The sequence below is a fragment of the Sapajus apella genome, unplaced genomic scaffold, assembly GCF_009761245.1.
Source record: "Sapajus apella isolate SASKATOON/1434 unplaced genomic scaffold, GSC_monkey_1.0 scaffold12, whole genome shotgun sequence".
Taxonomy (NCBI): Eukaryota; Metazoa; Chordata; class Mammalia; order Primates; family Cebidae; genus Sapajus; species Sapajus apella.
The window spans coordinates 5,772,417-5,795,206 of record NW_022436952.1 but is presented as its reverse complement, the minus strand read 5'-3'; the positions used below and the strand labels follow the sequence as shown (position 1 = coordinate 5,795,206).

The window sequence follows — 22,790 nt, the reverse complement described above, 5'->3', positions numbered from 1 at the left end:
AAAAAAAAAAAATCCATAAACGAGAAAAATGGCCTTTTTTTTAAAAAAAAGCACAAATGTCTGATACAATGTATAATTCCTATCAGAAACACACAATTATAAGAAGAGTTTGTAGTATATACTTTCATTATGAAAGGTACAGAGTACAGAATAATGAGAAATAATTCTTACCTATTGGTATTTTTGTGAAATGGTTTTAAAACACCAGCTAAGGAATTTTACATTTCAGTGATACAAACCGATTATTATATATGTCTGCTCTCACTAGATTATAGGTGTACACATATGCTGACAACACATCACTGAAGTTAACCTTTCATTACAATGACAGGGCAGTTTGAAAGTGTGAGACTACAAATTATTTGGTTCATACAAACTTATACTCAGTCTACGTGTTTTTTTTCTTCTCCTTAGTCCTATGCCTTTGGAGCTGCTTCTCTACCACTACCTTCCCTAACATAAGGACAAATGTTTGGATGATATTATTTGACAACTGGTCCTAAATTTCACAAAGAAAAGTTTAGGTTTTTTTTTTTTTAAACTACTAGTCTAAACTGAAGCAGAATTTAAAGCCAGCCATAAAATGAATAAATTAAGTGACAGAAATCTGTTTAGGTAAGATTCTAGACTCACCTTCACCCACTGGTCTGGTTTGACATTTTTCAAAACCACATTCATCTCTGGCTTGTCCATTAGAATTTTTAGTTTGGCCTGGTTGGGATCTTCACTAGTAGAGATTGTGATAGGGACCATCCACTGGGGACAATCTTCACCTAAGCAAGAAACGAACAAATAGAAAACTTGAAAAATAATTTTGCACTGGGACAAACAGACGGTAAGGTGGAGAGAGGAGTAGTGTTGTCCTAACCAGGAGCTTAAGCCTAACTGTCAAGCCAATAGCTCATTCCTAGTGGTACGTGAGCTTTTCCAGATAACCTGAATAACATTAGTGCAAAGGAAGGGATAATTTACTAACAAAATCACAACATGTCTAAAAAAAGAAAACAGTTAACTCATTTGTATAATCACAAATGCAATGATTTAAGCTTAATTATCATTTTCCCCTTACAGAGCAAGAGCAAAGACAGCAATGATTTTATTGTTAAAGTAAATTGTGAATAGGTAAAGGCTCTCACATAGCATTTATATATATATATATATATATATATATTTTTTTTTTTTTTTTAATTTTAAAGACAGAGTTTCGCTCTGTCACCTAGGATGGAGTGTGGGGGTGTGATCTTAGCTCACTGCAACCTCCACCTCCCAGGTTCAAGAGATTCTCGTGCCTCAGCCTCCTGAGTAGCTGGGACTATAGATGCATGCCACATGTCCAAAAAAATACAAATTTTTTTGTACTTTTAGTAGAGACAGGGTTTTGCCACATTGGCCAGGCTAGTCTTGAACTCCTGGCCTAAAGTGATCCGCCCACCTCAGCCTCCCAAAGTGCTGGGATTACAGGCGTAAGCCACTGTGCCCAGCCTTCACATAGCATTTAAAAACAAATTCTAAGGTGCAGTCCTTAACAGGTATACACACTGCTGAAATATCAAAGGGTTAATTTTTATTGTTGTGATAGGATACATCCTGGGAGCTGCTATATTCTGTCACAGAGGAGTCATATCGAAAAGCCAAAGCTTTTGTAAGGCAGAAACGCTGTCTTATATATCAGACAGCAAAACAGACTTGGCATTAAGATGCCAAACAAAAGAGAGTCCTTGCCTAGTACATTAATGGAGCTGGAGCTATTTTAATACATTACATAGCTTTATGCTATCAGGTTAAACCACAAAGTAAAATTTCCCCAATATTGGGATATTGCAAGTTTTAATGTTACCTCTATTGGTCACAAAATATTAGAAAAACCTATAAAACCTGTCAGATAATGTTACCTCTATTGGTCACAGAATATTAGAAAAACCTATAAAACCTGTCAGAACTACAATGTAGATTACAGATAAGAGGCAGAAAATGGCAACTGTGACATGTACAGATTTATTTGCTGTCATCTGACTTGTTAGACATTTTTTTTTTGAGACAGGGTGTTACCCTGTCACCCAGGCTAGAGTGCAATGGCACGATCATGGCTCACTGAAGCCTTGATCTCACGGGCTCAAGCGATTCTCCAACTCAGGCTCCCAAGTAGCAGGGACTGCAGATGCATACCACCATGCCAAGCTAATTTTATTTTAATTTTTTTAAGAGATGGTTTTGCCATGTTGGCCATGCTGATCTTGAACTCCTGGGCTCAAGCACTCTGCCCACCTTGGCCTCCCAATGTACTGGGACTACAGGTGTCAACCACTGTGGCTGGCCTTGTTAGATATATTCATTAAAAGAGTAATTTTAGGCTGGGCACTGTGGCTCACATCTGTAATCCCAGCACTTTGGGAGGCTGAGATGGGTGGATCACCTGAGATCAGGGGTTCAAGAACAGCCTGACCAACGTGGTAAAGTAGAGCCTGACCGTCTCTACTAAAGATACAAAAATTAGCCAGGCGGTAGCAGCGTGTGCCTGTAATCCCAGCTACCCAGGCAGATTACTTGAGCCCAGCTACTTGGGAGGTTGAAACAAGAGGCAGAGGTTGCAGAGAGCCAAGATTGCATCACTGCACTCCAGCCTAGGCAATAGAGCAAGACACTACCTCAAAAAAAAAAAAAAAAAAGGAGTAATTCTAACTGCTAAGGAAGGTTAAGAATAGAAGACCATACCTCTTAACCTGAGTTGAATGTATCAGATTTTTAGTGGGTGGAACATGACAAGGCATTGGTAATTCTCATATATACCTCCCCTTTGTTGAGAACTACTGTTTTAAAGGAAGCAAGAAAGGTATAGACAAACACTTTACTTGTTGATTTTTTCAACTAATCTCTAATTTCCTGGGTAAAATTTTGTAGGTAAAAAGAATCTAATGACGTATCAAAATATTTGAAAATGGTAGTTAGGAGCATAAACTCATGGAGTCGAGCTATGTTGAATTCCCACTCTTTACCTTCTTAGATAGGTGACTTTGAGCAATTTAACTAACCTAGCTATTGCCACAGCTTCCTCATCCGTATAATGGAAATAATATGATCTACCTTACAAGGAAGCTAAGAGTATAAAACAAGAGCCAGTTATGGTACTTAGCACAATGACTGGTACATAATAAATCTAAATAATCACTGGACTTTATTCACTTACTTATTATGCCCAAGAATTTTAAAAAAAAGAATTACCTCCCCCCTCCCCCCAACCCCTAACACACACTGTATGTCCTCTTTTAGGAGATTAAGGCTAGAGACATCACTGCCTGGTTATTACTAGCCTTCTTCATTCATCATAGCCTCCAGTAACACACAGAAACATGGAATTTCAAAAACTAAAAGTGACTAAATACTAGAACTATCTTGTGAATTTCCTTTTATTTTCTAAATATTTTTCTTATTTTTATTTGAGACAGGGTCTCACTCTGTCACCCAGGCTGGAGCGCAGTAGCACAAGCATGGCTCACTGTAGCCTTGAACTCCTGGGCTCAAGTAATCTGCCTGCCTCAGTCTCCCAAATACCTAGGACTAAAAGTATGCATCACTATGCCCAGCTAAGTTTTTCTTTTTTAAAGAGACAGGGTTTCGCTATTTTGCCCAGTCTGCTCTCAGGCCCTAAATTTCTATTTTCAATTTCTTGCTTTTATATAATTATATTAAAACTTAACAATTTTTCCTATTAGTTGGAATACTACTGGTATTAGTTAGTATCCAAATTAATCAGTCGTATCCCACTTACAGCCATTTGCTTACCAACATATGATCCACTGGCACAGAACTTCTTTTGGGACAACTTCAATAATCTGTCATCTTCTACCTAAAGAAGCAAAACAAAGGCTACGATAGTACTAACACCATTTGGGGTTTTCGTTTTTGAAGAGGAGGGAGACAACATTTTTGTGACAAATGCTGGAACTAGCACAACCAAATGTCTCATGAGTTTACAAAATGCAATGGTGATGAAGATGGTAATATTACAGAAAAAAGTCCAAATAACTAAAACGCCAGAGGCAACAATGGTAAGTACATATGATCACAAAATACTTCAACAATATGTAGTCCTTTGTGTCATTTATTACCAAATCCTGGATTTCAAATAACCAAGATATAACATACTTAAGATCACCTAAATCAAATGTAAAATTGGTCTACTGAGCTTCATGGATAAACTTACTACAAGAAATAGAATTGAAAAACTAAGAAAAAATTTAAGTGAGAAAGCAATGGCCACTTTGTTGCCATAGGGAAACTATTAATGAAGGTTAACACTGGATACTAATTATATATATAATCAGTTATATATCACACAGATTTCCTTGAGTTGAGAGTTTTTAAACTGATTCAGAATTAGAGCAAAAATATTTATATTTGGGGAATATGAAGTGAGAAATAGATCATAATCAAGATATTATATGTTACACAGCTCTCCTATTCTCAAAAGAATTTTTTTTTTTTAAGACGGGTTTCACCATGTTGGTTAGGCTGGTCTTGAACTCCCGACCTCAGGTGATCCGCCCACCTTGGCCTCCAAAGTGCTTGGATTACAGGCATGAGCCACCACGCCCAGCCTCAAAAGAATTAAGAGCAACAGACAGGCCTTTAATTGAATTAATATATTTTTTATTTATTTTTAGTTTTTTAGACAGGGTCTCACTATATTGCCCAGGCTGATCTTGAACTCCTAAGCTCAAGCAATCCTCCTACCTTGGCCTCCTAAAGTGCTAGGATTTTAAGTTTGAGCCACTGTGCCAGGCCATAGCCTTTTATTACAATGTAAAATGGAAGATGAGTTTGGCTGTGCCTGTAGACAAAAAAAAAAACAAAACAAAACAAAACAAAAAAAAAAAAAACAACAAAACAAAGAAAGCAAGACCTTGAAAACAGCCGGATGGAAAGAGTTTCAATAACACTGGGAAGAAATGTGGCATTAGTGTTCTTTTTTTTTTTTTTTTTTTTTTTTTTGAGACGCTATTTCGGCTCACTGCAACCTCTGCCTCCCAGGTTCAAGCGTTTCTCCTGCCTCAGCCTCCCAAGTAGCTGGGATTATAGGCACGAGCCACCATGCCCAGCTAATTTTTTTGTATTTTTAGTAGAGACAGGGTTTCTCTGTGTTGGTCAGGATTGTCTCAAACTCCCGACCTCAGGTGATCTGCCCACCTCCACCTCTCAAAGGGTTGGGATTACAGGCGTGAGCCACCGCACCCAGTCGGTGTTCTCTGTTCTGATAAACTATTATTTCTTAAAGTGTGTCCTGCTTGGAAAAAAAAATTATGGCTTAATAATCTGCTTTATGTGTAATCATTAATATTTCAATTGTTTTGGGGTTTTTTTGTTTTGATAGAGACAGCATCTTGCCATGTTACCCAGGCTGGTCTCAAACTCCAGAGCACAAGTGATCCTCCCAAAGTGCTGGGATTACAAATTTGAGCCACAGTGCCAGGTCAATAGTTTGTTTTTTTATGCATGGTCTTGCTCTGTTGCCCAGGTTGGACTGCAGTGGTGCCATCATAGCTCACTGAAGCCTTGACACCTCCTGTGCTCAAACAATCCTCCCAACTCAGCTTCCCAAGTAGCTGGGACTATAGGCATGTACCGCCATGTTCAGCTAGTTTTTTGACATTTAGTAGAGATGAGGTCTCAGTATGTTGCCCAGCCTTATCTTGAACTCCTGAGCTCAAGCAGTCCTCGTACCTTGGCCTCCCAGTATTATAAGCACAGGCGTGAGCCACTGTGCCTGGCCCAGGCAAAAAAGTACAATAGTTTTGAGGGTATTAAATGCCCAGAGGTGAAAGTAACAATAATTTTTGTATGTTAATATTCTTTAAAAAGTCAGTCTATATGCAGTCTGAACACCAAGTTCAATTAGTCATCTCCTATGATAGACTAGTCCAAAGTGCAGAAAAAAGACTGCAAGGAAACAGAATGGTCACAATGGTAGTTCACTAAACTTACAGGTATTTTTTTTTCACCAAATATGATCAATTATATCCCTAAATTGCCTTTCCAAGTTCGGGCAACCAAAAGAGGTCCTCCAATGTGCACACTTTATTGTAAAATCCAATCAGGTTTAAAGTTAAGATTTGGCTTTGAAAGGGTAATTTGCAAGCTTATATATTAAAATGTTCCACGTAAATTTGGGAGCATTTTGAGAGTGCAAGAATTGGTTTAAATGTCACCTAGAATACTTAAAGTGCAGAAAAGCAAATTTATAACTTAGATTGCCACACTGAGAAATTAATTATTTGTAAAACATACTTAGCTTTGGCTGGGCACGAGGTGGCTCACACCTGTAATCCCAGCACTTTTGGGAGGCAGAGGTGGGAGGATCACTTGAGCCCAGGAATTCCAGACCAGGCTGGGCAATACAGTGAGACCTCGTCTCAATTAAAAAACAAAAGCAAACAAACAAACAAAAAAACTTAGCTTTGTGGACAACGTAGGACCACAAGAAAAAACACATACTAAAAAGGTACTATGAATTCACTTCCCTAAAAATGAACAGGAATTAATTCCCCATGCAGCTCACAAAACCATGGCAGAACAATTTCATTTAATAAAACTCAGTTAAGATCACTTTTTGGTAGGCATTATAGGATGATGTGTAATTCTCAGTCCTTTTGAAGTATAACCCATACTGAAGTACTCCTCTCTGAATTCAGATAACGGTTCAATTAATGAATTGTAATTCTAATCAAAATCATACTGCCATCCAATCAACATTAAAAACCAATTTTACACAATGATATCGTGTGTATGAAATTTTATCAAATTTTTTTCTACATCTAATCAGCAATTATTCAATATTTGCATCTGATTCTGTTAACGTAGTAATTATAAATCAATGCACTGTTTTGTTTGGTTTTGTTTTTTTGAGACAGAGTCTCACTCTGTTGCCCAGGCTGGAGTGCAGTGGCATGATCTTGGCTGACTGCAACTTCTGCCTCTCAGTTCAAGCAATTCTCCTGCCTAAGTTTCCCAAGTAGCTGAGATTATAGGTGTGTGCCACCATGCCCAGCTCATTTTTGTATTTTTAGTAGAGACAGGGTTCACCACATTGGACAGGCTGGTCTGAAACTCCCAACCTCAAGTGACCTGCTCACCTTGGCCTCCCAAAGTGCTAGGATTACAGGCGCAAGCCACCACGCCTGGCCTGATTTTTAGAAAAATGTTAAACCAACCTTGCATTTCTACAATAAACGATATTTGGTGTTTTTAGAACTATATCAAAAATGTATAGTATTTTCCCTGGAGACAAGACAAGCACATAAACATTTTGTTTTCTGTCTTAAGTATGGATAATTTTAATGATGCAGGGGGTAAAATTACTGAGAAAACAGTAACAGGGCTGATTAAATGTCACTAGAAAACTTAAAGTACAGAAAAGCAAACTTGATAATATTGTAATGAATTTCATTTAATACAGTATCAGACAAATGGAAAGACTTTATATGTTTACCTGTTCAGCTTCCACATAAATGAGGGGAAATCCCATTTGTTTGGTCCAGGTATTCATCACAGCTGCTATAGGTTTACCACTAGCATTTTCTAAACTTTCCCAGAGATCCTCTAGAAGATAAACAATGATAATCTAAAATGTTTATATTTTTATTGTCTTAAAGCAGAAATTTTATTTAACTTCTGACAACACATTGCTGACTATTTCTTTGGTTCTTTCAGATTCAGGAAACAAACGGTGGGCCAAATTAACATTCTCCTTGTCACCCCTCTTCCACAACTAAGTAAATTCTATCATAAAAACTGGTATATGTTTAGATTGGGTCTTACTCTGTCACCCAGGCTAGAGTGCAGTGGCATAATCACAGCTCACTACAGCCGCAACCTCCAGACTCAGGTGATCCTCTTACCTCAGCTGCCTGAGTAGCTGGGACTACAGGTGCACACCACAACGCCTGACTGTTTTTTTTTTGTTTGTTTTTTTAAGACAGAGTCTTGCTCTGTTGCTCAGACTGGAGTGCAGTGGCATGATCTCAGCTCACTGCAACCTCCGCCTCCCAGGTTGAAGCAATTCTCCTGCCCCAGCTGCCCAAGTAGCTGGGATTACAGGCATGTGCAACCACACCCAGCTAATTTTTGTATTTTTAGTAGAGACTTGGTTTCGCCATGTTGACCAGGTTAGTCTTGAATTCCTGACCTCAGGTGATCCACCTGGCTCAGCCTCCCACAATCCTGAGATTATAGGCCTGAGCCACCACACCCGGCCCGTAATTTTTGAGAGTTTCTGTAGAGATTGGGTTTCACCATGTTGCCCAGGCTGGTCTCCAAATCCTGGGCTCAAGCAATCCACCTGCCTCAGCATCCCACAGTGCTGGGATTACAGATGTGTCACCACACCTGGCCAAATCTGGTCTTTTATTCTAAGATATACTTAATCATTCTAATTTATAAGAAAAATTACAAATTATTATAAAAGATAAACAGATGAATTCAAACAAGGAGGAAAAAAGAAATTGAAACATGTTCAAGATTGCTACTAAATAATCACTGACAAACTTAAGGCTGTTATACTCATTCAATTAACCTAAGTTTAAAAATATTCAATGCTGATGATACAATACTGAAGTAAAACTCTTCTGGTCAACATCACTGGTGGTAAGGAAAACAAAACTGCAATATAATGTGATACGTACTAAAATGGTGGACATCTAAAGTAAATAAAAGCTTCACAAGAGGTGACTTTGGTCCGCATCTTGAAGATGTAAGTTGTTCATTAGACAGACAAGGGAGAAAAGGGCATTCCGGCCCAGCACGGTGGCTCACATCTGTAATCGCTGCTCTTTGGGAGGCCGAGGCAGGTGGATCACCTGAGGTCAGGAGTTCGAGACCAGCCTGGCCAACATGGTGAAACCCCGTCTCTACTAAAAAATACCAAAAATTAGCCAGGTGTGGTGGTGGGCACCTATAATCCCAGCTGCAAGGGAGGCTGAGGCAGGAGAATCACCTGAACCCGAGAGGCAAAGGTTGCAGTGAGCCAAGATTGCGCCACTGCACTCAAGCCTGGGCAACAAGAGTGAAACTTCATCTCAAAAAAAGAAAGTATAAGATAGAAAATAGCAATAACAGTAACATATTCAATAAGCTGAAAAACAGAGGGTATATGACTGGGAGTAACATGAGATAAGGCTGAATTGTTCAAGACTGTACAGTTTACAAAGACGTCCAGACTGTATCATAAAGGTAATGTAGTACAAGTATTTTTAATCTGTATCTTAATTTTATTTTAATCTAATACAGAATTAGATACAGTCATTTGCTGCATAATGATGTTTTGGTCAAGGAAGGACTGCATATTAAACAGTGATCCTACTGGATTATAATGAAGCTGAAAAATTCCTATCACCTAGTGACTTCATAGCTGTCATAATGTTGCAGCACAATATATTATCCACGTGTTTGTGGCAATCCTAATGTAAACGAACCTACTGTGATTCCAGTCATATGACACAATTATGTACAGTACATAATACTTGATAATGATAAATGACTACGTTTCTGGTTTATATATTTATTATACTTTTTGTTATTATTTTAGATTATCCTCCTACTTAGAAAAACTGTAAAACAGCCTCAGGCAAGTCCCTTAGGAGATATTCCAGAAGGCACTGTTATCATAGGAGATAAGAACTCTGGGTGTTACTGTCCCAGAAGAATTCCCGGTGGGACAAGATGTGGGACCGGAAGACAGTGGTATTGATGATCCTGATCCTGCATAACCCTAGGCTAATGTGTATGTTTTTGTCTTTGTTTGTGATTTTAATTTTTTTTTAGATGGATTCTTGCTCTGCTGCCCAGGCTGGAGTGCAGTGGCATGATCTCAGCTCACTGCAACCTCCATCTTCTGGGTTCAAGCCGTTCTCCTGCCTCAGCCCCCTGAATAGCTGGGATTACAGGAGCCTAGGCAACAAGAGTGAAACTTCATCTCAAAAAAAAAAGCTAACTTTTGTATTTTTAGTAGAGATAGGGTTTCACCATGTTGGCCAGGCTGGTCTCAAACTCCTGGCCTCAAGTGATCCGCCCACCTCAGCCTCCCAAACTGCTAGGTGTCTCTTCGTTTTTAAGAAAAAGTTTACAAAGTTAAAAATAAAAAAATTCAAAAATAGAAAAAAGCTGATAGAATAAGCTTTTTTAGAAAGAAAATATCATTTATAGCTGTACAATGTGCTGGTGTTTTAAGCTGTGTTAAGAATCTAAAAGAATTGGCTAGGCGCAGTGGCTCACACCTGTAATCTCAGCACTTTGGGAGGCCAAGGCTGGCGGATCACCTAAGATTGGGAGTTTGAGACCAGCCTGACCAACATGGAGAAACCCTGTCCCTACTAAAAATACAAAATTAGCAAGGTATGGTGGTGCATGCCTGTAATCCCAGCTACTCCGGAGGCTGAGGCAGGAGAATCGCTTGAACCTCGGAGATGGAGGTTGCAGCGAGCCAAGACGGTGCCATTATACTCCAGGCTGGGCAACAAGAGCAAAACACCAACTCAAAAAAAAAAAAAAATCATCAAAAAGAATCGGAAAGTTAAAAAAATTAAAAAGTAAATTAAAAATGTTATAGTAAGCTAAGATTAATTTATTATTGAAGAAAAATTATTTTTATAAATTTAGTGTAGCCTAAGTGTACAGTATTTATGACATCTATGGTAGTGTACAGTAATCTTAGGCATTCATATTTAGTAACCACTCATTGACTCACCTAGAACAACTTCTAGTTCTGTAAGCTCCATTCATGGTAAATACCTTATACAGGTGTTGCATCTTATTTTCTTTTGAGATAGGGTTTTGCTGTTGCCCAGGCTGGAGTGCAGTGGCCCAATCACAGCTCACTGCAGCCTTGACCTCCCAGGCTCAAGTGATTCTGCTACCTCGGTCTCCCAAGTAGCTGGGACTACAGGCATACACCACCACACTCAGCTGATTTTTGTACTTTTTGTAGAGATGAGGTTTTGGCATGGTCCCCAGATTGGTCTCAAACTCCTGGACTCGAGCAATGTACCTGCCTCAGCCTCCCAAAGTGCTGGGATTATAGGCATATCAGCCAGCTGCTGGAGCATCTTTTATGCCATATTTTTACTGTATCTTTTCTATATTTAGAAATGTTTAGATATACAAATACCACTGTGTTACAACTGCCTATGGTATTCAGTACAGTAACATGCAGTATAGGTATTTTGTAGCCTAGGAGCAATAGGGTATATACCATATACGCTAGATGTATATAGCCTAGGACATACTGTAGGTTTATGTAAGTACATTCTATGATGTTCATATATTGATGAAATTGCCTGAAACATATTCCTCAGAACATATCGCTGTTGTTAAGCAACAAATGACTGTACACCCTTTATTTTTTTTTCAGAGACAAGGTCTTGCTCTGTTGTCCAGGCTGGAGTGCAGTGGTGCCATGATTGCTCACTGTAACCTCAAACTCCTGGGCTCAAGTGACCCTTCCCACTTCAGCCTCCTGAGGAGCTGGGACCACAGGCACGTGCTACCACAGTGGCTAATTTTTTTTTGTATTTTTTGTAGAGACGGGGTTTCGCTATGTTGTCCAGGCTAGTCTCAAACTCCTGGGCTCAATTAATCCTCCCAGCTTGGCCTCCTGAAGTGCTGGGATTACAGGCATGAGGCACCAGACTTGGCCCAGACTCTTTAAATTGGCAAAATATCAAAGTATTGAGTTATGGAAAGCAGAATGCTGGAGGATGACCAAAGGGATAATGAGTCCTGATTCACGTTGACCCAATGACTTATTACAGATTGAGTATCCCTTATCCGAAATGCTTGGGACCAGCAGTGTTTTGAATTTCATATTTTTTTGGATTTTTGAACATTTGCATTATATTTACTAGCTGAGCATCTATAATTGGAATATCCAAAATCTGAAATGTTCCAATGAGCATTTCCTTATCATGTTGGCACTCAAAAAGTTTCAGATTCTGGAGCATTTCAAATTTGAGATTAGAGATATTCAACCTGAACATGGCTTCAAATAAGGCTAATTTATTTCCATTTATTATGTGAATCCTGACCTTGAGTTAAGTATTCAGAACAAAAATAAAATGTCCAGACTGGATAGAGTGATAATACTTTCTCTCCATTTCTATCTCAAGCTACTAAAGATTACCTGTGGCGGCATTCTTTTCTTGGAATTTGGTTAAATACATGTTCATTCCTTTCTTAAAGTCCTGAGAAAACACAATTTTTAAAATCCAGGTAAGTCAAATCTCAGAATTTATAGTATATTTGCATATTAGTAATCTGAAACAAATTTACTCAAATACTCAAGTATCAGATATGCTGAAATACACATATTCCACTGATGCCTACTGCCTTTTATTTAATAATGTGTACTCTATGCCTTCTACTCTTGCTCGAGTTTCATGCCAGCCTCCCAATCCCACTCCCAAAACATACTTGCACATCATTCATCTAAGAGACCACAGTAATCAACTTCAAATAAATTGAATTCTCATTCTTTTTGGTCATTAAAAATAAATGAAGACAAGCCAGAAACTATTTGGGAACTTAATCCAAATAAAGTGAGACTTTTTTTCATGCAAAACTCTATGATTTCACCATAAAAGAATGAAATATTTTTAAATTGTTTTTTTTACCTTATCCCCAATGTAGTCATGCAGCATTCGGATGACAGATGCACCTTTGCTATATGATATAGCATCAAATATCTCATCAACCTCAGATGGATGGCCCACACTGACCTGGCAGACAGTGTGATTCAGGGTTATGACAGGAAGCAGATAGCCTGTAATACTGAATTACATAAAACGCTTTCTAGGAAAACCCTTCTAACTTATATATTTTTTTGCCTTTAACTCACTCATAATGTATAATGACAATCCTAAAAAAAATGTAACTAGTAATAATAACATTAAATAGAAAATGACTGCTGTCATCCCTTAGAGCCTGGGTTCCAGTCCTTTGTTTTGCTGGGAGAGAAGTCACTATGGTTCTGTTTATTCTTGGCGGAGTTGTAGGGGAGGAATAAGGAAGACATGGAGGTGTAGAACATTATATTTCTTGTACAAATTGTAATGACTTACAATTATATGGAACCCCTAATTAAATTAAATACATTGAAGAAGGATTATAACTCTAGGTATTTTTTTTTTTTTTTTTTTTTTTTTTGGGATTGGGTTTCGCTCGTTACCCAGGCTGGAGTGCAATGACGCGATCTCGGCTCACCGCAACCTCCGCCTCCTGGGTTCAGGCAATTCTCCTGCCTCAGCCTCCTGAGTAGCTGGGATTACAGGCATGCGCCACCATGCCCAGCTGATTTTTTGTATTTTTAGTAGAGATGGGGTTTCACCATGTTGGCCAGGATGGTCTCAATCTCTTGACCCTTGACCTCGTGATCCACCTGCTTCGGCCTCCCAAAGTGCTGGGATTACAGGCATGAGCCACCGCGCCCGGCTCCCTTTTTTTTTTTTTTTTTTTTGAGACAGAGTTTCGCTCTTGTTGCCCAGGCTGGAGTGCAATGACATAATCTCGGCTCAACGCAACCTCCGCCTCCCGGGTTCAAGTGATTCTCCTGCCTCAGCCTCCCAAATAGCTGGGATTACAGACATGTGCCACCAGGCCTGGCTAATTTTGTATTTTTTAGTAGATATGGGGTTTCTCCATGTTGGTCAGATTGGTCCTGAACTCTTGACCTCAGGTGATCCGCCTGTCTCGGCCTCCCAGAGTGCTAGGATTATAGACATAAGCTACTGCGCCCGGCCAACTCTAGTTCTTTAGATGCAGAATTAATATATATAAACTGAGGTCAGGATAGGCTAAGTTAATAGAATTAAAGTATTCACAAAGCAGACCCTGACAATAAAATAACATGCCCAGAATTTTCCTTGACATAAACAATGGAACCATAGTGTTACCTAACAGGTATGATTTCTCCCATACTATATTTTTTTTTAATAGAAATGAGTTCTTGCTATGTTGACCAAGCTAGTCAAACAATTCCTCAAGTGATCCTCCTATCTCGGCCTCCCAAATTGTGAGCCACCGTGCTGGCCCTCTCCCATAGTATTCAATAGAAGTGTATTTAATGAATGTATATGGGTACATAGGCCCTGCTTTACACAGACCAAATTTGTTTTATTTTATTTTTTTTTTTGAGACAGAGTTTCGCTATTGCTGTTCAGGCTGGACTGCAATAGCACAATCTCGGCTCACTGCAACCTCCACCTCCCGGGTTCAAGTGATTCTTCTGCCTCAGCCTCCCAAGTAGCTGGGATTATATGCATGTGCCACTTCCTTTGGCTAATTGTGTATTTTTAGTAGAGACAGGGTTTCTCCATGTTGGTCAGGCTGGTCTCGAACTCCTGACCTCAGGTGATCCACCTGCCTTGGCCTCCCAAAGTGCTGGAATTACAGACGTGAGCCACCACACCTGGCCAGACCAATTTTTTTTTTATACTGCCTACCTTAAAAAGAAATGTTGGCCAGGCGAGGTAGCTCAGGACTGTAATCCCAGCAGCACTTTGGGAGGCTAAGGCAGCTGGATCACGAGATTAGGAGTTTGAGACCAGCCTGGATAACATGGTGAAACCCCGTCTCTACCAAAAATACGAAAATTAGCCGGGCATGGTGGTGGGCGCCTGTAATCCCGGCTACTTGGTAGGCTGAAGCAGTAAAATCTCTTGAACCTGGGAGGCGCAGGTTGCAGTGAGCCAAGATCATACCATTACACTCCAGCCTGGGCAACAGAGCAAGTCTCCATCTCAAAAAAAAAAAAAAAAAAAAATAGAACTTAGACTTATTAGTTTTTCAAGACTGGAAATATGAACTAGTAGAATAGCCTATGCTCTTTTTTCTTGTGTTCAAAATCCAAAGTATCTATATAACAAATTACGTATTTCATTGTAAATGAGGGCAGTCACAGACTAATGGTTGGAAAGTACGGCTCACTTCAATAGGATGGCTGTTATCTAAGGCATCAAGCTCCTGGGCACGCGTGTAATCAGCAGAAACAAACTGAGTCCAGATATCATACTCTGGGAAGCAGTGGTCTACACACAGATATTCAATCCAAGATGCAAAACCTTCATTTAACCAAAGATGAGTCCACCATTCCTAAAAACAAAAGATGAAAATACTTAAATGAAATGATTATCATTCTACTAATCTAAGAAACTCACATGTCCCTTCTACTATACTCCAAAACTCACAATTTAATGAACTAAAATTCAGTTCAAAACATTTGGTAAAGAACTCACATTTCTGAAAAAGAGAGAAGGCTATCATACACTGAGCATTTCTTAAAAAAAAAAAAAAAAAAGAGAGAGAGAGAAGACTAAAAGAGATGTCAAGAAAGGCCAACTGGTGATATCAGAATTTTATCTAAGGGTCATTTTCTATTCTTTTCCTTTTTTTTTTTTTTTTTTTGAGACAAAGTCTCACTCTGTCACCACGTTGGAGTATTCCTTAGTAGCTGGGATTACAAGTGTGTCACTATGCCCAGCTAATTTTTGTATTTTTAGTGGAGACAGGGTTTTGCATGTTGGCCAAGCTGGTATCAGGATCACTTGATCCTGACCTCAAGTGATCCGCCTGCTTCAGCCTCCCAAAGTGCTGGGATTATAGGTGTGAGCCACCATGCCTGGCCAAAAAATATTTTCAAAACATTATAAATAATGTCCCCCCCAAACCCAGACAGGGTCTCATTCTGTTGCTGAGGCTGGAGTGGCAGTGGCACCATCATAGCTCATTGCAGCCTTGAACTCCTGGGCTCAAGCAATTCTCCTGCCTCAGCCTGCCAAAGTGCTGGGATTACATGCATGAGCCACTTGCACCCAGTCCTAAGTATAGAAAATATCATTTAGTAAAGGATTATCTCTGGAAAAAAAAAAAAAAAAAAACAGAAAACTATCAGAGCCAAATAAAGAAAAATGGAAATGACTGGGGGAAACCACTGACTAACGAGTTCAATGTTCAAGAGAAACTGAAAAACAGTGCTGCTTTTATATAAAAATTATGTGAAATTAAACAGAAATGTTGTAGTTCATAAATGTATGGTGTTTAAGTACTTAAGGAATATAAAATTATCACCTGTTAAATAAGAATGTGTAGTAAATGGAATGGACAAAAAATATGAGTGACAGATAAAATCAATTAAAAAAATTTTTTTAAAGATCTTAATCTAAATTTTATTAAAGTTGATTAAGCCTATTAGTAAAAGAAAGCAGGCCAGGCACAATGGCTTACTTCTATAATCCCAGCACTCTGGGAGGATCACTTGAGCCCATGAGTTTGAGATGAGCCTGGGCAACATAGTGCGAGACCATCTCTAAAAAAATTAAGAAGTAAAAAAAAATTCGCTGGTCATGATGACACACACCTGTTGGGAGGCTAAGGCAAGAGGATTACGTAAACCCAGGAAGATGAGGCTGCAGTGAGCCATGATTGTGCCACTGCACTCCATCTTGTGTGACAAAGAGAGATCCTGTTCCCCACTCCCAATCAGCCCCTTGCAAAAAAGGCAGGTGTGATAGCTCATGCCTGTAATCCCAGCACTTTGGGAAGCTGAGATGGGAGGATTGCTTGAGCCCAGGAGTTTGAGACCAGCTAGGCAACACAGTAGAACGTTGTCTCTACAAAAAGTGCAAAAATTAGCCGAGCATGGTGCCATACATCCACACACCTGTAATACCAGCTACTCAGGAGGCGAACACAGGAGGATCACTTGAGCCTAGAGGTCAAGACTGTAATGAGCCATGATTGTGCTACTGCACTCCAGCTTAAGTGACAGAGTGAGACTCTGCCTTTAAAAAAAAAAAAAAATTGATATTAAGTAATAAGTGGCTATTTGCCTAGTAGCTTCCTAAGATCAACTGGTATAAAATGAAATTTATTTTCCAACCTATCCTTAAGCCCTTGGAATTTCAGTTTTAATAACTAGAATAGTTACACAAACCCAGTAAAAAGTTGTTTAAAAACAGTAAGAATGTATACATTTCCCCTACTAAAATTTATTTCTAGTAGTTTCAAAATAAAATCATAAAGTTCTCTCAAAGCCAAGCAGAAACATTATTTGGTACAAAGTAGCAAGCTCGCTGCATTAGAAGAAAAGGCCATTTCTTCACATATTTGAATACAGCATCAACACATAGTTCCACATGAAATTATATTTCAAAGAATTTTTTTCGCATGTAAAATTTTAAACATCTAAAACAAAAGGAAAGGATTTATTTTCAAAGGTTGACTTTCTGTAGAAACTCTCAGACACATAATAGTTGCTAAATGTCTTACATTCTTATTTCTATGACATATGGACTCAATCTACATTCAAATTTGGTTCTGCTCTTTGGCAGCCTAAAACGCGGTCAGGGAATCTAGCTGGCTCCAAAATATCCAGTTTTTTAATTGAAGAGGTACTTCTAGTTCACTTATTAAATGCTGTGCTCCTAAGCCCTAACATAGTTGGCATTTATAAGTGGTATTTATTTAGAGTAACAGTGAAAAGTCAGGACTAAAGGACAGAGATCATTTACTGCAAACATAAGAATTTCAAGAGAACAGTTCGGATCTTAATACAACTTTATTCTGCAGTTACTCTGCAGTTTGTTTACTTTTATTTCATTAAATTTCAACTTAACATTTAGGCAATGAAAAAACTGACTCCTAAAAACATTTCTCTCTAATTAAAGATCAGTTTGTTATTCATCAGGTTACTTCCAGATATGAATTAGATTAACAATAAGACTCGAGAAACTACAGTTAGCCTGGAATCTCACTGCATGATTCATTCATCTATACCTAAGAGGAATCTGTTTCTTTCACTCAAGTTAGTATCTTAACTTTTCCCATTTACAGACAAATTCTAGAACACTTTAGGAAGTATCTGTTGAATAAAGACTGTCTATATGCTCTTGTTCAATGCGGAAATTCTGATAAGCCCTTTCAAAGCAGATCTTTTAAAATAAAACTCTTCTATCGTTCAATTATTTTTTGGCACAGTGTTGCAGCCAAACTTGAAATACTATGTAGCCAAAGTAATGTTCAGTAGGATGAAGATAAATATATTTGAGCACTTAAAAATATTAAATACCATAGTAACAAGATTTCCAAACCATTGATGGGCGAGTTCATGTCCCACAACCAGAGCAACCCACTGGCGTGATGAAGAACAGGAATTTTTTGGATCAATAAGCAATGCAGTCTCCCTGTGTTTAAAAAAAGAAAAAATAAATAAATTTAAACAATAAAAGTGGGCATGCATAAGTTGGAGAGATTCAGACAATAAATGAGATGGTCAAGTTAGGCTTTAGAGATATTAGGAAAACACTTCCTAATATGGATAGAAAAAGTTACAGAAAGATTAAAGACTACCCCAATAGAATTCACACAACAGAATATCAAAGATGTGACACAAGTTTCATTATCAGTTTGTTGATAGGATTAGCTGTCTCAAATTCTGGGAAAACACTGTCTAAGGGATTAGGGATTACTGTGTTAGATGAAGAGAAAAGGAAGTCCTTCCATTAAATGAGGGGAGTGATGGAGGAAGATGAATTCCACAGTCCCAAAAACAACATTGAGCTGGCTGTCTAAAACTTAGCTCATTTAAGAAGGCAATTGAAAGTGGAAGGCAAAAACTTGTTTACAAACAGACTCTGCTTTTGAAAGTTATACAACTCACATGTTTATGTTGTAGTGACAGACATGTAAAAACTTGGCTAGCAGATATGAAATCAGGGATGGTTCTTCAAGCTGGATAAATAACTATGAAACTACTGGGAGGAAAGAAAGGCACTGCAATGAGAAACTGAGCCAAGAATATATCTAAAAATGCTACTAATGCCAGATGCTCACTTTAAAATCTTACACCCTCAGATAGTAGCACCAAAGGGAGGGGAGTCCATCTGCATTCTTGAAATGTGTGTCGAAGTGGGGGAAGGTAGAAAAATTTACACCAGATCATAAAGCAGAAGCTACTCAACTGTGATTAGGAAGGTGACCCTTATGAAATCAGTGATTGAAAAGATAAGGTAGGGTAATACATCATTAACATACCTATAAGTAACAAGGCCCCAGTTCTCCATGGCACCTTCATAAAATAAATACAAACATTTATTGATATATATACATACTCTTTCACCAAAAGTCACAAAATTTTAAAAAGTTATTACAATTCAGCAATAAAATGAAATTTACTTTACCAGCTGCAAAGTCTGCAATAGCAATGAGATCAATTTTAGGTAGAGGATAAGGAACATTGAAGTAGTCCTTATAAAAAGGCAAGGTTTTAGCAGCAACCTATAAAAGTATAAACAAAATAACCATCTAATAAGTATTTTATTATAATTCATACTGAAACCCATAAAGGAATCCTGTTGCAAGCCAATGTATCATAAATTACTAGAAATTAATAACGGGGAGTGCTACCTCCGAAGACTGCCTTAGCTCCAAACTTTGAATACAATGGCCAAACTTTAATCCATTTGTAACTTGATATGTAAATATATAATTACATATTTTCCCACCCATTCCCTACAGAAATTTCACTCTTACATTCTCTTAATTACTATTTTGTAAAATAACAAAACACCAAGATTGGCATTTCCAAAATTCTATTAAAAATAACCAAGTAGCACAACTTTCAGATTAAATTATAAATAACTGTACTAATAATTGATCAGAAATGTAAATTCCCCAACCTGGAGTTATGGACTGTTGGAACAATCCTCTTCAAGTACATTTACCTCTAATGCAAATTTTCCTTGCTCTGCTTTGCCAACAGGAGTGTAAACACGGACACATACACCATCTTTTGACCTTGTTTCTACAAAGTCATATTCACCCACAACAAATGCCACCAGATATGTAGACATAACAGGTGTGCGGGCAAACTTCACTTCCACTAAATTTTCATCATCAGGGTATGGTTTCCGGTCAATTACATTCTTTAAGGAAAAAAAAAAAAAGAAAAATTTAAATAGGTTTACATTAATACTGTAGAGCAAATACCAGCCAAAAACTGTAGGCTTTATTGCATCTCTTTCCCCCTTTCTAGCATGGCTTATGTCTCTGCCACAATTCATCCAGTGCTTTTATGCTGTCTTTAAGAAGGAAAGTGGTCTGATAAATAAAACACTCATACTAAGAAGTTGGAGGGCTGGGCACAGTGGCTATGCCTGCACTGTGGGAGGCTGAGGTGGGCGGATCACAAGGTCAAGAGATTGAGACCATCTTGGCCAACATGGTAAACCCCACCTCTACTAAAAATACAAAAATTAGCCTGGCATGGTGGCACATGGGGTTCCAGCTACTTGTAATGCTGAGGCAAGAGAATCGCTTGAACCCAGGAGGCGCAGTTGCAGTGAGCCAAGATCACACCACTGCACTACGGCCTGGCGACAGAGTGAGATTCCATCTCAAAAAAAAAAAAAAAAAAAAAAAAAAAGAAGTTGGAGGCTGAAGTGTTATAACTACCAAGGACCTGTGAGAGAAAACAGAAATGGACTTTTCTTGAATACTTACTATAAGTCAGGCATTGGGATGATTTAAGTAAAGGCTTATACTTTTCAACTGACATTAAGTTTAGAAGAAAATGACTATTAATAAAAATAAAATATAGTGTAGAATCTTCCATTTCAAAGGATACAAACTTCTAGGTCTAGGGCTTTCTCTACCAAAGTTGGCTCTAATCTTATTTGTGAAGAAATTTCAACTTTACCTTTAGAGTCCCTAATTTCCCTTTGGTGCTCTCCCTCTTTTTCCTATTCAAGCTCTGTTTCCTCAACCTCTCTCTATTCTTCCTTCTAAGGAAGAATTATTCAAAAACAGACTGATAAATTCGCTAAAGTGTGAATGAATATTTCAGTTTAATATATTAGCCTCCTCTCTAACAATATGTGAGAAGGGAATGACATTCTATTTACAGGATTCTCTTCACCAACAAGAAGGCAAAAGCCAGTTATTTTCAGGTGCAGTAGGTTTTTCCAAGTTCCCCACACAAGACAGTCCTAGACAATACACTTCAAGTGGGGGATGCTTACTCTGTTTATGAATGAGATCAATAACACTGGTGAAGAGAACACATTCCAAGAATACAAACAGCCAGAAACCTAAATATACTTCATTATGCAGCTGTATCTTTTGAATTTTTTTTTTTTTTTTTGAGACGGAGTTTTACTCATGTTACCCAGGCTGGAGTGCAATGGCGCGATCTCGGCTCACCGCAACCTCTGCCTCCTAGGTTCAGGCAATTCTCCTGCCTCAGCCTCCTGAGTAGCTGGGATTACAGGCACGCACCACCATGCCCAGCTAATATCTTTTGAATTTTTAAAATTTTTCTTAAAAAATAGAGACAGGGTCATGCTCTGTTGTAACTTTTTGTGTGTGTGTGTGAGACAGAGTCTCACTCAGTCACCCAGGCCGGAGTGCAGTGGCGCAATCTCAGCTCACTGCAGCCTCCATCTCCCAAGTTCAAGCAATTCTCCTGCCTCAGCCTCCCAAGTAGCTGGGATTACAGGTGCCTGCCACCGTATCTCGCTAATTTTTAAGTTAGTAGAGATGGGGTTTTACTATGTTGGCCAGGCTGGTCTCCAACTCCTAGCCTCAAATAATCCACCTGCCTCAGCCTCCCAAAGTGCTGAATTATAGGCATGAGCCACCATGCCTGGCCTATTTTTTTTAAGAGATGCGGTCTTGCTCTGTCACCCAGGCTGGAATATAGTGACACAATCATGGCTCACTGCACCCTTGAACTCCTAGGTTTGAGAGACCCTCCCACATTAGCCTCCTAAGTAGCTAGGATTACAGGCAAGTGCCACTATACCTGGGGTTTTTTTTTCCTTAATTTATTTTTGGATGCCACTACATAGACGGCTAATTTTTAAGTTTTAAATTTTTATAGAAATGACGTCTATGTTGCCCAAGCTGGTGTCAAACTCCCAGCCTCAAGCAATCCTCCTGCCTGGTCCTCCCAAAGCACTGAGATTACAGGCAAGAGTCACAGTGCCTGGCTTTCTTTTGACATTTAATAAGTCAAGACCTTTTTCTTTTTATCTTTTTTTTTTTTTTTTTTTTTTTTTTTTGGAGATAGGGTCTGGCTCTGTCACTCAGGCTGGAATGCAGTGGTGTGTTCTTGGCTCACTACAACCTCTGCTTCCTGGGTTCAAGTGGTCCTCTCACCTCAGTCTCCCAAGTGGCTGGGACTATAGGTCTGCACTACCACACTCAGATAATTTTTGTATTTTTAGTAAAGATGGTTTTCACCATGTTGGCCAGGCTGGTCTTCAACTCCTGACCTCAAGTGATCTGCTCACCTTGGCTTCCCAAAGTGCTGGGATGACAGGTGCTAAGCCACCACATCTAGTCCAAGACCTTTTTCTTTTAGGTACTATAAATCTATTAAACTTGTCACTTATGTCACTTATTTACCTCTCTAAATTAAAAGAATTGGATAATCTTATAAATATATTTAACAAGGAATATGGCAAGGAGGAAAATCCTCCAAAAATAAGGCTATCAAGATAAAGAGGTCTTGGTTGGGCACAGTGGCTCATGCCTATAATCCCAGCACTTTGGGAGGCTGAGGCAGGAAGACAGCTTGAGCCCAGGAGTTTTAGACCAGCCTGGGCAGCACAGTGAGACCCCAACTGTACAAGAAAAAAAAGAAGAAAGAAGAAAAGAAAGAAAAGAAAAGAAAGAAAGAAAGAAAGAAGAAAAGAAAAGATGAAAGAAAGAAAGAAAGAAAGAAAGAAAGAAAGAAAGAAAGAAAGAAAGAA

General features: G+C 38.7%; 1 protein-coding gene across 2 annotated transcripts in view; it reads right to left on the bottom strand.

Annotated features, from left to right (window-relative positions):
* NPEPPS (aminopeptidase puromycin sensitive) overlaps window positions 1–22,790 on the bottom strand; it is a 103,680-nt gene that overhangs the window by 21,084 nt on the left and 59,806 nt on the right. Inside the window, exons 6-15 of one of the 2 annotated variants that reach the window (XM_032279827.1) lie at window positions 19,761–19,961; window positions 19,218–19,314; window positions 19,072–19,105; window positions 18,107–18,221; window positions 14,968–15,132; window positions 12,657–12,761; window positions 12,167–12,227; window positions 7,484–7,593; window positions 3,781–3,844; window positions 634–773 (exon numbers count right to left, since the gene is read on the bottom strand). In XM_032279827.1, coding sequence (XP_032135718.1) covers window positions 634–773; window positions 3,781–3,844; window positions 7,484–7,593; window positions 12,167–12,227; window positions 12,657–12,761; window positions 14,968–15,132; window positions 18,107–18,221; window positions 19,072–19,105; window positions 19,218–19,314; window positions 19,761–19,961 — 1,092 coding nt within the window. The remainder of the gene's footprint in view (window positions 1–633; window positions 774–3,780; window positions 3,845–7,483; window positions 7,594–12,166; window positions 12,228–12,656; window positions 12,762–14,967; window positions 15,133–18,106; window positions 18,222–19,071; window positions 19,106–19,217; window positions 19,315–19,760; window positions 19,962–22,790) is intronic. The other variant, XM_032279828.1, reaches the window with a different exon arrangement.